The 14659-nt window shown below is 53.6% G+C and overlaps 2 protein-coding genes across 2 annotated transcripts; both read right to left on the bottom strand.

Annotated features, from left to right (window-relative positions):
• Window positions 1-877: 877 nt before the first annotated feature.
• Window positions 878-1735, bottom strand: LOC128903333 (olfactory receptor 14J1-like; the record flags this gene model as incomplete). The annotated part of the gene is made up of 1 exon (XM_054187349.1): window positions 878-1735. A coding segment is annotated over one exon (858 nt), but the record flags the coding sequence as incomplete, so codon positions are not given.
• An 11157-nt stretch (window positions 1736-12892) lies between these two features.
• On the bottom strand, window positions 12893-13378 carry LOC128903370 (olfactory receptor 14J1-like; the record flags this gene model as incomplete). Its single annotated transcript, XM_054187387.1, has 1 exon — window positions 12893-13378. A coding segment is annotated over one exon (486 nt), but the record flags the coding sequence as incomplete, so codon positions are not given.
• Window positions 13379-14659: the final 1281 nt, after the last annotated feature.

Raw genomic sequence — 14659 nt, 5'->3', positions numbered from 1 at the left:
GATAGCCTTTTGAGGTGACCCCCAACCCTGAGTGAATTTGCCCCCTCCTCTGCTCACATCAGCCCCGCTCCCCAGGACAGCACGACATTCCTTGGCCCTGAGGGTCCTCCGGCAGCTCCCACACCTCTCCAGCCTCCCTTTCCCACGCCTACCGGATCCACACTGACTTTCTGGGCATTGCAGAGTCCTTGTTTGTGCATACCTCAGTTTAGTGTTTTGCTTGTGGGGGACTTCACCTCTGTGGATGTTTCATCTCCTGTGTCTTCATTCACTCCCAGCTCAGGGCACGTGGTGAGTCCCCATCCTCTCCTCACACGTCCAAATTCATTTCCATAGAGCCTGCTGTATGCCATAAGTCCTGACACATGTGAAGCAGCCTGAGGAGGTAATCGGGAGCTCATGCACCATCTCCACTACCACTGGAGACAAGGAGAGAGCCTTTCAAACCAGAACATTTGGTCCACGGAACCCAATAGTACAGTGAGCTTAACCCCAAACACAGGGAGAACACAGGAAGAGACTCTTTGAAAGACCAGTTCGTTGGACATTTTATTGGCAGCACCTTTGGAGGAAGCACCTAGCATCCAGGCACTGCACCTGGGAGATGCCTTTTTCTTGAAGAGCTGCTATTAGGCAGGTCACCTTTGACACAGTGTTGTGCAAGGCTCAGACACAACTGGAACAAACCTCAAGACAAGTGGTACAAACCCAGAAAATTATACAGAAGCAGGATGACTGCAAGAGAAAAAAGCAGGCTTATTGCCTAACAGAAAGTCTAGAAAACATGCGAAGAAGGGGAGACAATTTATTAATGGTGAAACAACGTCCATTGAGCCAGTTTCCATAGGGCATCCTTGAGCTCCTGGTTCCTCATGCTGTAGATGAGGGGGTTCAGTATTGGAGGCACCAATGAGTACAGGACTGCCACCACCAGGTCTAGAGCTGGGGAGGAGATGGAGGGGGGCTTGAGGTAGGCAAACACGGCAGTGCTGACAAACAGGGAGACCACGGCCAGGTGAGGGAGGCAGGTGGAAAAGGCTTTGTGCCGTCCCTGCTCAGAGGGGATCCTCAGCACGGCCCTGAAGATCTGCACATAGGACAGCACGATGAACACAAAACAACCAAAGCCTAAACAGGCACTGACCACAAGAAGCCCAGCTTCCCTGAGGTAGGAGTGTGAGCAGGAGAGCTTGAGGATCTGGGGGATTTCACAGAAGAACTGGTCCAGGGCATTGCCCTGGCAGAGGGGCAGGGAAAATGTATTGGCCGTGTGCAGGAGAGCATAGAGAAACCCACTGCCCCAGGCAGCTGCTGCCATGTGGACACAAGCTCTGCTGCCCAGGAGGGTCCCGTAGTGCAGGGGTTTGCAGATGGCAACGTAGCGGTCATAGGACATGACGGTGAGAAGAAAATACTCAGCTGACATGAAAAAGAAAAAGAATAAGAGCTGGGCCACACATCCTGTGTAGGAGATGTCCCTGGTGCCCCACAGGGAATTGGCCATGGATTTGGGGACAGTGGTGGAGATGGAGCCCAGGTCAAGAACAGAGAGGTTGAGGAGGAAGAAGTACATGGGGGTGTGGAGGCGGTGGTCACAGGCGATGGTGGTGATGATGTGGCCGTTGGCCAGGAGGGCAGCCAGGTAGATGCCCAGGAAGAGCCCGAAGTGCAAGAGCTGCAGCTCCCGTGTGTCTGCGAATGCCAGGAGGAGGAACTGGGTGATGGAGCTGCCATTGGATATTTGTCCTCTGGACATGGGGACCTGTTCGAAGAAGAGACCAAAGTCTATTCAGTTTCTCAGAAAAACTTCTGAAAGTTCCTCTCCCCTTTCAAGCAGACCTTTGGCAGGTCCCTTTCATGAGCTGTGGTTGGTGCTGGCTGAGGGTGCCGCTGGGAGCAGGGCGCTCTGCAGGATTCAGTCCTGCCTACAGCAATTGGTCGATAGGAAGACGGGGTGATCTTAGCCTACATCCACTTTTGATATCGAAGAGCTTTCCAGCATTGTCACTCCTAATTCACCCGACGGCAGAGCAAAGTTGAGGGGAATTTGTTCTGTGGATTTTGTTCCGGTTGTCACACAAGAGCTGAGGAGTTTTGGAGCATTCCTGCTGCACTCCAAGTGAAATCCTGTGGGTGCTGGCAGGCAAAGGGACTGTCCCTCAGTGAAGAGTGTGGAGAGCTGACCTGTCCCTCAGCCCTGCTCCCAGCTGCCCTAGGCAGGCACCTTTTTGAGCTTGAGGACAGTAACACCCAGGTGTTCCCCCCAGAAGACCAGGACACTGCTGAGAGCAGAGGAATCTCATCTCTCCCCTCCCAGCCAGGGACACAGAGGCCTCATTGCAGCTGCCGACCTACAGCCGTCCCGTGGCATCTCCTTGGCCTTAGCGCTGTGGTGTCTTCTCTGTCGGGTACTTAGAAAACACAGAGATGCCATGGGAGAGTTGTGACCTTCTGGAGGGCAGCCTGCAGCTCAGCAGGGCCCCCTCAGGGAAAGAGCCAAATGTCTTTAAGATGGGGTGTCCTAAAAGGTCTTTTCCAGTCAGGCACACTCTGGTGCCTGGCTCCAAAGTCCGCGAGGGGATTTGGCTGCTTTTCCTCCATGGAAACATCTGCATGGCAGGACCCAAGTGCTTGTGTCTCAGCTGAAGCTGAATCCCCATCTCCCTCTTTGTTGGTTGAACTGTTGGGAAAGAAAGTGATGGCCGAGTGTTTGTGACGCTGAGAGTGGGGGGCTGCACTGTGTGGGAGAGGAGACCTGGGAGCTGCTGCAGGAAAGGTGCTTGCACTGCAGCGGATGGCAGGGGGGTGCCCGAATCCCCCCTCCCCTCACGTTTCTGGGATCTCCTCCCTCTCCCTCTCTGACAATGTTTCTGCTGCCTGGAGCTGTCTCTGCTGGGAACCGCTTCTCTGTGCCCAGGTCTCCTCCTTTGCAGTGCTCACACAAAGAGAACTCCATCCCACCTGCGATGTGCTCAGCTCTGCCCTGCAAACACCTCCTGGCAGCAGGGAACTGCTCCAGGGCATCTCTGCCTGCACAGGGGCAAAGGGGCGGCTCAGAGAACTCAAAGGGAGTGGGCGACCCCGTGCCTTCGCAAGAGTGGGAAAATAAAGTCCCATCTCCCACTGTCCACCCAGCCAAACAAGGTGACTCATCTCAAAGCACAGACTCCTTCCCTTTCAGGTAATCCCCACTTTGACCAGCCTCTTGAAAAGCTTCCTTGGAAATGCCCTGGCAGTGATCCCCCGGGGTGCAGGGACCGTCTGCGGAAGGACAGCCCTGGGCTCCTCTGGCTGCACACCCAGTTTGGTACCCCTGCAGTCATCCCAAAGACAAGGAAACCACCGTGCCCCGACCTACTGAAGTGCAGCAGGGAAGCCCTGCTCCAGAGCACGTCCTCCTCCTCTACTTGGGAATCTCTGAGAATCCTCCTGCCAGGTCCTGCAGGCTGCGGGATGAACCAGGTCTAGGATGTCCTCCAAAGAACACCAAACTCAGTACCCTGCAGCCAGAGACTTACCATATAGAGGGCTGTGAAGATTCCTCCCGCAGTGAGAGCTCAGCTATCCCCCCGCTCCTAGAGTGCCTTTAACATCTCTGCCTTGCTCCTCTCCCCTTGGCACCTGCAGGCAGTGCCCTCAGCCCTGCTGCGCTTTGGGCAGAGCTGTCTCTCTGCAGTGCTGTGGAAGGAGTGCTGCCCGCTTGCCATCAGCTCCCTCTGTCCCAGGAGCCCAGCCCAGCTCAGCAGCAGAGGACCAGCCCAAGGCAGCCCTTTCTCTGCCCACTTTGGCCTCCCTTCAGGTGTCCCTGGGGCTTCGGGAGAACCTGCTGGGAAACAGGCTGAAGTCAGCACTGAGGTTCCCTTCCTCAGCTGGGCAGAGACACTTCTTTCCAGCTGTGTCATTTCTATTACCAGAGACAGAGTTAGGCATGAGAATAGCCTTTCCTTGTCTCACCATTAGACAGGACACCCACACAGCTCTTTACCCCTGGTGGGTGCAGTGATGCAGCTGAATCATTTGAGGCATCTCATCCTGGGTTTGAAGTCCTGGGCTAGGAGAGGACTCCCTCTTGTTCCTTCCACAAACCCACAGGAGGTGGGATTCTTCTTGCCTCAGTTCAGGAGTGCACAAACACAGGCAGCTGTATGGGAGCTCCTTGTCTCAGCTCTCAGGCTACTTAATGGAGATTGAGGGTGTTGTTCAGGTGGAAACACCTGGTGACATTGGAGGTGACACCAGAGCTTGTCCAAGACATTTGCAGGTGACTGCAAGCTCTAATGCGGCAATGCTGAGAGACAAGGCAGCATCGGGGGGCACCATCCTGGAGCCTTGTGAGGAATTCCTTTGGCAGATGGAAATGACAGCAGGTGTTTACATTTAAGACAACTAAAAACTTTCCTTTTCCTTATATCTACAGCAGCCTACAGAGGTCATCAGCTGAGCAAACAGACCTAAGTCCCTCTCTTTCTCTTCTCCATCAGCTGTAGTTCCTAGCTCTCCACTGACTGTAATGGCAGTTGTTTCAGGGACATCCCTACATGGCTTAACCCAATTCAGGAAGCTTCTCAATGGCCAAACACAGGCCTGTGGTGCTAAGTGAGATGCCAGCGCTCTCCAGCACAGGCTGGCAGGGACCGCACAGGACCTATGGGAAAGCCATTGGTGTTCAGAGCAGATGCGTGAGGGACACCCCAGAGGGCACTGCAGGCCGATTTGGTTCCTTTGTGCAAGCCTATGTGGCATCTCAGGCACGTTCAGTTTCCGTGGATCAGCGACTGAAACCCACCACTGCAGTGAGGCACGGTCTCACCCATCTCCATTCAGCTGATGCAGAGCAGGTCATGAACAGGAAGCCTATCACACTGGGGCCTCAAATGATTTGGCTGCTCCCAAACTCTCCCAGTTCTTCTTTCAACAATCCTTTCCTGAGGCCCTTGATGAGACAGTCGACACAGGTGAATGATTTTCACAGTGTTCCTGGATCACAGCTTATCCACACGCAAGGACATTTTGAGCAGCACCTTGTCATCCTGGAGATCAGCTTCACCTCCGCCACAGGTCTTCAGCAACACTACAGACAACAAAGCCTGCTTCTTCCAGGGCTACAGAGCCCAGCCTGGCTTTTCTGGTGTTGTAGGGAGCAGCGTTTCCTCGTTTAGTGCCTTCACATTGCCGCCTGCCGTCGCATCCAGTATGTCTCTGGTCTGGAGCACAGCATTAGCAGGTGTGGGGTCTTGGGCACTTGGTACTGGGTTTGCCTGGGACAAGTCCAAGCTTGGCCCCAGTGCTCCAGCTCAGGTGCTGCAGACCAAATGTGCACCAGTGCCCTCAGCCTGGGGCACAGACCGGAGGAGCTGGAGTCCCATGTGCCATCCTAGAGTTTGTACGTTGGTGGAATAAGTGGCAAGGGGTGGTGGGACAGCTCACAGTGGTGCTGCCATGGTGCATAGGGGCTTTTCAGGAGAGACGGGCCAGGAAGATGAGGAGGGAGATGCCCTCCATGTGCAGGAGCTTGTTCTATGTGTGGAGCTCCTCTATGGGATGTGCAGCAGGTTGCGTGAGCCCTTGTGAGTGAGGGTCAAAGGAGAGGCCTGTTAGTGTGACACCCTCATTGGAGACAAAGCACCTGCAATCAGGGTAAGGAAGTGGAGAAAGGTTTGCTTAAGCAAGCCATGGAAGTCCTCAGATCCATGACTCCAAGTGCTATTGGAGACTTTAATGACACTCACTGGCAGGTGAGCATGGCAGGATGCATACTGTCCAGCTGGTGTTGGGGTCTCTTTGGACAACTTCTTTGCACAGGCGCAGACCAACAAAGGTGATGCTCACTCCAATCCAGTCCTTGCAAAAGAGGAAGTGCTGATCAGGGATGCGAAAACCAGTGTCAGCTTTGGCTGTAGGGACCATGAAATACTGGGAGAAGATTTTAGCCTCTTCAGGGGACTTTCAGTGGTAGGCCCATGGGCAGCAGTATTCAAAGGCAGCAGAGCTCAGTACAGTTGGTCTTTCAGAGAAGCATCTTCCAAGCATAAGAACTGTCGACATTCATAAGCTGGAAAACAACCAGACATTTCAGGAGAGCAGCTTGGCTAAGGAAGGAACGTGGATGCAGGGACTCAAGCAGGAATTTAGAAATAGGGATGGCTTTAGAGGAGCCAAAGCTTCCCTAGTGTTGACCCTTGCAAGAGCTTCGAGGACATCAAGAGGATCTCTTAGTACTTCCAGACCAATGCAAGAAAAAACCCAAAGATTATCTGTGGCCACTGCAGAATTTAGTAAGAACAGGTGCAGAGAAATATGAGATACTGTATCCCCCTTGCCTTAGTCTTCCCCAGCAAGGTCTCTCAGCCCTTTGCTCCTCAAGGCAGGAGTCTGGAAGAAAATAACCAGCAGTGAATGCGGATCAATTCAGGTGTCACTTGGGCAAACATAGTCCTTACCAGCCTATGGGGCTGGAGGGGCAGGCTCCCAAGGACCTGAGCGAGCAGGACAGTGTCACCGTGAGGCCCTTCTCCATCATCTTTGAAAGGTCACGGAGTCTGAGGGAACTCCCTGATTACTGTAAGAACCCAAACATTGCATGCACCTTGCAAAAAGGCCCAAAGGATGAGCAGGGTAACAGAAGGCTGTGCCCCACTGTGACACCCCTTTCTGGGTGTCTGAAAGAGAAGGTGATTTACCCTGGATTTACCCAAGGTAGCTTCTTCCTGGCCATCCTTTTTACGTTTTCTGAAGAAAGGAGAGGATTTCTGGGCAAGGAAGAGCAATGATTGTCTTCTACCTGGAAGTCAGCAAGGCTTTCAGCATCATCCCCCACAATGTTCAATGTCAGCACACTATGGTCTGCATGGATGGATAAATAGATGGGTAAAAACCAGCTGGACAGGAGGGCTGTCGTGGTTTGGGGCAGATTGGCCAATGGTGAGATGACAGATGCTCTCCCCCACCTCTCATTCCAAGGAGACACAGAAAAGAGAGAAAAGATTTATGAGTTTAGAAAAAAATGGTTACTGCAATAAAAAAGTAAGAGTTCATTAAAGTAGTTACATTAATGAAATATTAATAATAAAATATAAAGGAAATAATGAAATAGATACAATGCACACAAAACCGTTTCAGGCTCCCAGGGAGATGTCAATGGCAGGCACTGGGGAAGTCAAGGACTGGACTCAGCACCAGATAGGAACTGGATATCGGATATAGATTCAGGAACACACAGGTCAGGATCAAAGGCAGAGAAACAGGGTCCTCCTCAGACATCAGTCACTGAACAAAGAGAGCCATTGAAGAAAAGAGCCGACCTTTTGATTCCTCATCTTTTACACTGAGCATGGGAGATGGGATGGAACACTCAGGAGATGGGATGGAACCATGGTAATGCTGGCCTCCTTTGTGGTATCTCTGCAATAAAAGGGAGTTTCCTCAGTGCCATGGGTGAAAATAGGCCTTTTCTTCCCAAACTGGAGTGCAGAACACACTCAGGGAACTGAAGGCTGAAAGGCCTTGATGATGTGCTTGGGTGCTGAATGGACGTGGGGGATGGATGGGGGCATCCCTCACGTCTCATGATGATGAGAAGTCATGACATGAGATGTCAAAACTGGCTCATAAGTCATGACTGACTCACCCCAGAATTCCCTCTCGATTGCCGGTACATCACCATTCAGGGACGGAGCACCAGCCACGTCCCTTGCCTTTGGGGATTCACAAAGTCCAAGCCTGATGGTGAAGTCGGCACTCACAGGAGTGATGGGTGGCCCCATTGAGGCCATCGCTCCTCTTCAGGAACAGCAGGGAAATCTCTGGATGATGAAGGATGCCAGGACATACTCCAGAAAGAGATCAGTGCTAATCCTGACACCTGAGTGCAAAGAAATAGTTGCACTTCAACAAAATAAATTACAAAAAATCCCAAACTAAACCCAGAGAACAGCATCCGCCACCAGCACCGTTTCAGTGGTAGTTCCAGCCGCTGCAGAGCTGCAGCTGACGGCCCTGCTGTCCCTGTCACAGGACTCCAACTGACAGCAGTTACCAAGGCCCTTTGGGAAGACTGCACTGGGTGTCACCTTCTCTGAAGAGGACCTGCTGCTTCCCTCTGGCTGCCATTAGCAGCAGAGCCCTCTGGTTCTCCACCCCACACTTTGCCCCCTTGGACACAGGAGGGACCGGCTTTCAGCCGCTGCTTTAACAGCTGCTTTTGCTGTGCTCCTTTTCTGTCTCTCTTCCTACCGCAACCGTCAGGATGGGCTTCTTCTCATTCCAGACGGAGCCCAAAGCCTCAGAGTACACTGCCACCCCCTACTTACCCACCCTGGGATGTGTTGAAGAAATAACAATTAGCAAATAGGAACTCTACCAATAGCGCGTATCTGGCCAGCCTATAAAGCTGTAACAGCTCATCCTAAAGCTCCGAAGGCATAGACCAGCCATCACTTTGATCCCATATCTACCTCCTGTATGATCTGTCCTGAAGGTCAAATCATCATTACCTTCAGAAGAGGATGGAAGGTGAGGAGAAGTGGGCAGTAAACGATGAATGGTTGGGAAAAAGCAGCCAAGCAAGTGGCAAAGGAAGGAGCCGAGTTGTCCCAAGGCCAGCTCAGCCCAAGGAGCTTTGGCTGGCCCGCTCTTGAGGATGCCAAGCCCTGGCCAGGTGAGCTCACAAGCAGTGGCCAGGTGCCACATCACTGCCCCTTTGTGACAGGGGCCACCCCCACATGCACGGGGACACACTGTGGCCCCTCAGCCACCACAGCTGGGGCACCTCCTGCAGCCACCAGCCGGCAGCTGTTGGGCTGCCCCAGGCACTGCTGGCCAAGGGCTGCTCATCTGCCCACAGAGCTCCCGCCTCTGCCTGGAGCCACACCAGCCCCAGGAATAAAAACCTGCCCAGGGCTGTCAGCGAGCCCCTTCACAGCTTTGGCTGGCACAGTCGGGGGGCTGAGGACTTCTTTTCCACTCTTCCCAGGTGCAGGACTGCATCCACGAGACTCCTGTAGCAAAGCACCTGGTGTCTGACAGGTTTGTTTCCAATGAATTTAATCTACCCCCAAGATACAGCCACAGGCTGACTCTGAACTAGTGCTACCAAAGAACCCCCTTGAGCAACTGCGCTGGGTGCACTTTGGGTGGCTGCCAGGCCCCCACCCAGCTGCTCTCCCACCCTCCAGATCCAAAAAACATTTGTGGGTGGCTTTTAAGCATCTGGTTTAACCCCACGACCTGCCTGGAGGGCAATGAGTGTTGCCTCTGCCCCAAGAAGGCAGCTGGTTGTTATCCCTGCCCTTGAGCTCACCAGTTGGGCCCCTGCACCTCCTGCGTCCTCCAGTTTTCCCCACTCTTGCTCGGGGCAGTGAGTTCCTCCTGCTCAGCTCAGGGCAGGGAGTTTTCCTCCTGCTCCACTTGGGGAGGCTTTCTTCTTTATATCCTTCCCTTGGGGCATCCAGTGTGGCCTCAGCCTTGCTTGGGTGGCTTCTTTTCATCGTGTCCCCCTCAGGACAGCTGGTTTTTCCCCTCTCTTGCCTGGGGAGGCTCCTTTTGCCCCTGCCCTACACCAGGTGCCTGGATTTACTCCTGCCCTGCTCAAGGTGGCTCTTTGTGCCTCTGCTGAAATCGGGGTGACTCGCTTTGCTCCTGCCCCACTTGGGCCATTTAATTTTTTCCCTCTCTGGCTCAGGGCATCTCCTTCTGCCCCCGCCCCCACCCCGCTCGCAGGGGCCATTAATGTCCCGGCCACAGCAGGACCACCGGGGCTCCAGCGCCATTCCCCTGGCACCAGCCCCTGGCCAAGTGCTGCCCTGAATTGTCACATCACAACCACGCTTTTGCTTCCCAGCCTCCTCTAGCACCGCTCCTCCAGCTGGCATCTGACATTGAAAAAAGAGCCTGAGCCCTGTGATCCCTCAGCTTTTATACTGAGCAAGATGCAGGTGGGATGGAGTACTCTGTTAGTCAGCTTTGGGTCACCTCTCCTGTGCGCTCATTCCCAAAGGTGCCATCCCTCTATGCTTCTCCCTTCCGACCCTCCGTGCCCTGCCATGTTTAACCCACCACAGTCATCCTTCCCAACTCTCCTGCCACCAACAGTGCTAACAGGGTGGGATTCCTCAAGGGCTCCCCCAGCTTGGCATCATCTACAAAGGAGGTGAAAGTGCATTGTCTGCCATCATACGGAGAGATAATAATGTTCCATAGTAGGTGTCAAGGGCTGGTCTTTGATGGATGCCACTAGTAAGTGGGTTCCAGAAGGACTTTGTACCACAGATGATGTCCCTCTGTCATTATTCAGACAGCTTTCCACCAACCACATCGTCCACTTCTTCAGCCCGGCTGTCAATAACCTGGCTATAAGGAGACTACAGAAGACCATGTCAAAGGCCTTGCTAAAGTCTGGGTACACAACAACCCCTTCTATTCCCTCCCACATGTCTTCTGCCATCCCTTTCTTGTCCTTCAAACGCCTGCAGATGGCTGCAGGAGGACTTGTCATATCCCTTCCCTGGTGAGGCTGGCCAGTCTGTCCTTGTCCCAATCCTCCTTCCTGCTTTTTTGAAAACTGGTTTCATTTCTGCTTTTTCCAAGGCTCTCAGATGGCTCTGGCCTTTCCAAGGTGTTGGAGAGAGGTCTCACAATGGCACTGGCCAGCCTTCTCCATCTCCATGACACCAAAAGTCTTCTCACTATGACACGCTGCCAGAGGAGTGCCCAGGACACAATACTCGCTGTCCAGATCCTTGGGGGCCGCTTCAGAAGAAAACCAGAAGTGATTTCTTCCTACAAGCCCACGACTCCAACGGGATCTCTCGGCAGCCGACAGCTTTCCTAAGCTGTTTCTGTCAGTTCCTCCCAACCCCCATCCTTCCTTCTCCTCAGGCTGTAGATGAGAGGATCGAGCAGGGGTGAGGTGCGTGTTGAAACAGGGCTTTGTTAAACTCTCTCAGGAGGGCTGTTCTGGGCATCCCACTGACAGTGGTGGGGGTGCCGCAGAAAGGAGTGGCTCCAGGGAGGGCAGAGGAGCCGGTGGAGAACGCCTTCTGCCTGCCCATGCTGGGCAGGAGAGCTGCCCCCAAGTGCAGCTCTGCTGCACACACAGGATTCCAGCATGAACAGGAAGGGGAAGATTGGGTCTAAAAAGAGGTTATGAAAACAAAGTCCATGATGAATGTAATGGTTTCACATCAGGAGAGTTTCAGCATTGGTGCAAACAGCCCAGCCCACCTATTTCTGAAGACATTTGCTTCTCTGTTAGGTGCTTAAAAAAATTGTGAAGGACGTTCAGAGAGGTGAAACATGGAGGGTGTGTGCCTCTCACTGCATTCCTACTCCCTAGACGTGCTCTGTGCTCTGTGAGAGGTGAGAAATGCCATCTTCTAGAGGGCAATGCCGCTCACGCCTGCAGAACCCTTTCGGACTGCACAGGGGAGATGCTCCACAGAGGTGCTTCTGTCACACCGTGTAATCAAAGGGACAGGCCATGAAGAGAGGGGAGGGTGAGGTAGCACACAGGTGTTCCTGGAGACACACACGGCACTGTCAGGGCTCTGGCAGGGCTGCTCAGAGACACGAGTCCTTCCCTGGCACGGGCAGAGGCCCTGCAGCAGACTCCATGGCCTCCTGTTGCCACTCCCAGAGGCCGGCAGCACCTCAGCCCCGCGCTGTGTCTCCCTGCTCGGCACCTCTCTGAGATGCCCCACGGCGTGAGGAATGGACACAGGGACCTGGGGTCAAGGAAGCCCATCCCAGTGCTGCATTCAGGGGGTTTCCCAGGGGACGTTACTCTCCAATGAAGGGACACGGCCTGTCCCACAGCACTTTCGGGCATTTCTAAGAACAGCTGCTGGTGTTTGTGCTCTCTCGGGTTCATGTCCCCACATGCACACGGTGTGCATGCCGAAATCTCCTCTGAACCATGCAAACAGGGACTTCTGACCTCGTTATTCGGTGTCTCTCCACAGGCAGACAAACATCCTCTCTGGGTTTGCGTAGGCGTCCAGTTCTGCAAATGGTGGTTTCAGGTGTCTGTTCTGTGACGATTGCCCTGGGACAGCTTCCCCGGGGTGTCCAGCAAACAAAGGCACAGACCAGACCCCGCTCTGCTGGTCCTTCAGTCCTGTCCCTGGAGGTGTGGCTGTGCAAGGACACTGTTGTGTGTGCCCTCACCCTGCACACGCACACTCTTTACCTCTTTACTGGGCATCCCTCACCAGGGCACGTTTGAAGGAACGCTCTTGACAGCAACTGTGGAAGAAGACCTAATCCTTCCTGCACTGCCCTGAGCAGATCCCCTTTCATGGTGGAAACTCTGTTATGCAGACGAGCTTTTTCTCAGAGGTGCCCATTGCTTCTCCGTGCCTGTGATCACAGAGCTGCTACACAGCAGCACCATGACCAAGCTGCCAGAGCACTCAGGCCTTAGATCAACACAGGGGCTCAGAAGGCGAGTGTGGAAGTGAAAATAGAGCAGCCCCGGAAAGAACAAGTGCTGGTGCTCTGCAAGTACTGGGATTCTTTCCCCTCCTCCTCGGCGCTCAGGCTCTACCCCTGCAGCTCTACCCGTGCAGAAAAGGCCTGAGAAGAAGGATTTTGGGCATGACTCTGTGAGTCTCAGAAATTTGGATAGATAGGTAGTAAAAAAAAAATCTCAAATAATGACATTTATTTGAGGACAAAAGTATATAATTTAAAAAAAAAAAAAGTAAGAAAAAGCCAAAACCCTCAACCAAACCTAACACACAGTTACCTAACCCCTAACCAAACCTACAGAAGACGGGCTTGGCGTATAATGAATTACATTATGAGTGATTTGCCGGAGACAGTTTATTGCTGCAGAAAATAACCTGGTCATTAATTTCCAGAGGACATCCTTGAGCTCCTGGTTCCTCATGCTGTAGATGAGGGGGTTCACGGCTGGAGGCACCACGGAGTACAGCACAGCCACCACCACATCCAGGGATGGGGAGGAGATGGAGGGGGGCTTCAGGTAGGCAAACACTGCAGTGCTGATAAAGAGGGAGACCACGGCCAGGTGAGGGAGGCACGTGGAGAAGGCTTTGTGCCGTCCCTGCTCAGAGGGGATCCTCAGCACGGCCCTGAAGATCTGCACATAGGACAGCACGATGAACACAAAGCACACAAAAGCTAAAAAACACCCTAATACAAGAAGCCCAACTTCCCTGAGGTAGGAGTGTGAGCAGGAGAGCTTGAGGATCTGGGGGATTTCACAGAAGAACTGGTCCAGGGCATTGCCCTGGCAGAGGGGCAGGGAAAATGTATTGGCCGTGTGCAGGAGAGCATGGAGAAACCCACTGCCCCAGGCAGCTGCTGCCATGTGGACACAAGCTCTGCTGCCCAGGAGGGTCCCGTAGTGCAGGGGTTTGCAGATGGCAACGTAGTGGTCATAGGCCATGATGGTGAGAAGATAAAACTCTGCTACAGCACAGAAAAAGAAAAAAAAGACCTGTGTAACACATCCCCAGTAGGAAATGGCCCTGGTACCCAAGAGGGAATTGGCCATGGATTTGGGAAGAGTAGCAGAGATGGAGCCCAGGTCGAGAACAGAGAGGTTGAGGAGGAAGAAGTACATGGGGGTGTGGAGGCGGTGGTCACAGGCGATGGTGGTGATGATGTGGCCGTTGGCCAGGAGGGCAGCCAGGTAGATGCCCAGGAAGAGCCCGAAGTGCAAGAGCTGCAGCTCCCGTGTGTCTGCGAACGCCAGGAGGAGGAACTGGGTGATGGAGCTGCTGTTGGACATTTGGTGCCTTTTGGTGTGGAGCACTGAACAAGGAGGAAAGCACAGTGACAAGTTAGGGGAGACTTTTCTGAGAAAAATCAACACCAGTTCTCATACCTCACGCTCTGCTCTGCTTTTCCATTTCTGTCAGATCTTCATTCAGCTCTGTGGCTGGAGCTCTGGTTGGTTCTGTCCAGGTGTGCCAGGAGGAGCGGGACCTCTGCCCGCCGGATGCCCAGGAGTCAGCCCTGCTCTGCAGCAGCAGATTCGTGGGAATGGGGTGGGCAGTCCTGGTGTCCCAATTTCTCAGATAAACCTCTCCTCGTGAAAAAAGGGCTTGTCAGTCTCTGCACTCCCATTGCCATGAAACCACAGTTGCAAGAGTGTTGGAGAGAGGTTCTTATACAGCTCTCTCCCATCTCAGCAGGAGATTCTCTTGGATTTCAGAAACCCTCACCATTTCTGCTGCGTTCAGGGACAGCAAAGGGAGTCCTGCCAGGCCAGGGGATTGTCTGAGGGTTAGTGCAGAGCGAGGGGAGCTGGCCTGTCCCTCTGTCTTGTTCCCAGCTGCCCTCTGCTTGTGCCTTTCTGAGACAGAGGGGAATCACACTCACATGTAGACCTGAAAAGACACCAGGCGCTGCTGAGAGCAGAGAAACCCACTGCCGAGAGCTCAGCGTCTCACCTTTTCTCAAGGTCTCAGCACCCCACTTCTCGCCAAGGACACACATGGCTCGTTTCACAAACCCAGCAGCCTTTCCTTGGTCGTAGCGTCTCTGCGCTTCTCCACTGGGCATTCAGGTAACACCAGGATGCTCCAGGACAGACTGGCATCCTGGAGGGCAGCGCAGTGCTTGGAAGGACACCCCAAGGAGACACCCAAGTGTCCTAGTGATGGTATCTCAGAAGGGGAGAGTCAGCTCATTC

Source organism: Rissa tridactyla, unplaced genomic scaffold, assembly GCF_028500815.1.
Source record: "Rissa tridactyla isolate bRisTri1 unplaced genomic scaffold, bRisTri1.patW.cur.20221130 scaffold_29, whole genome shotgun sequence".
In the NCBI taxonomy this organism is placed as follows: domain Eukaryota; kingdom Metazoa; phylum Chordata; class Aves; order Charadriiformes; family Laridae; genus Rissa; species Rissa tridactyla.
This window is presented reverse-complemented; position numbering and strand designations above follow the sequence as displayed.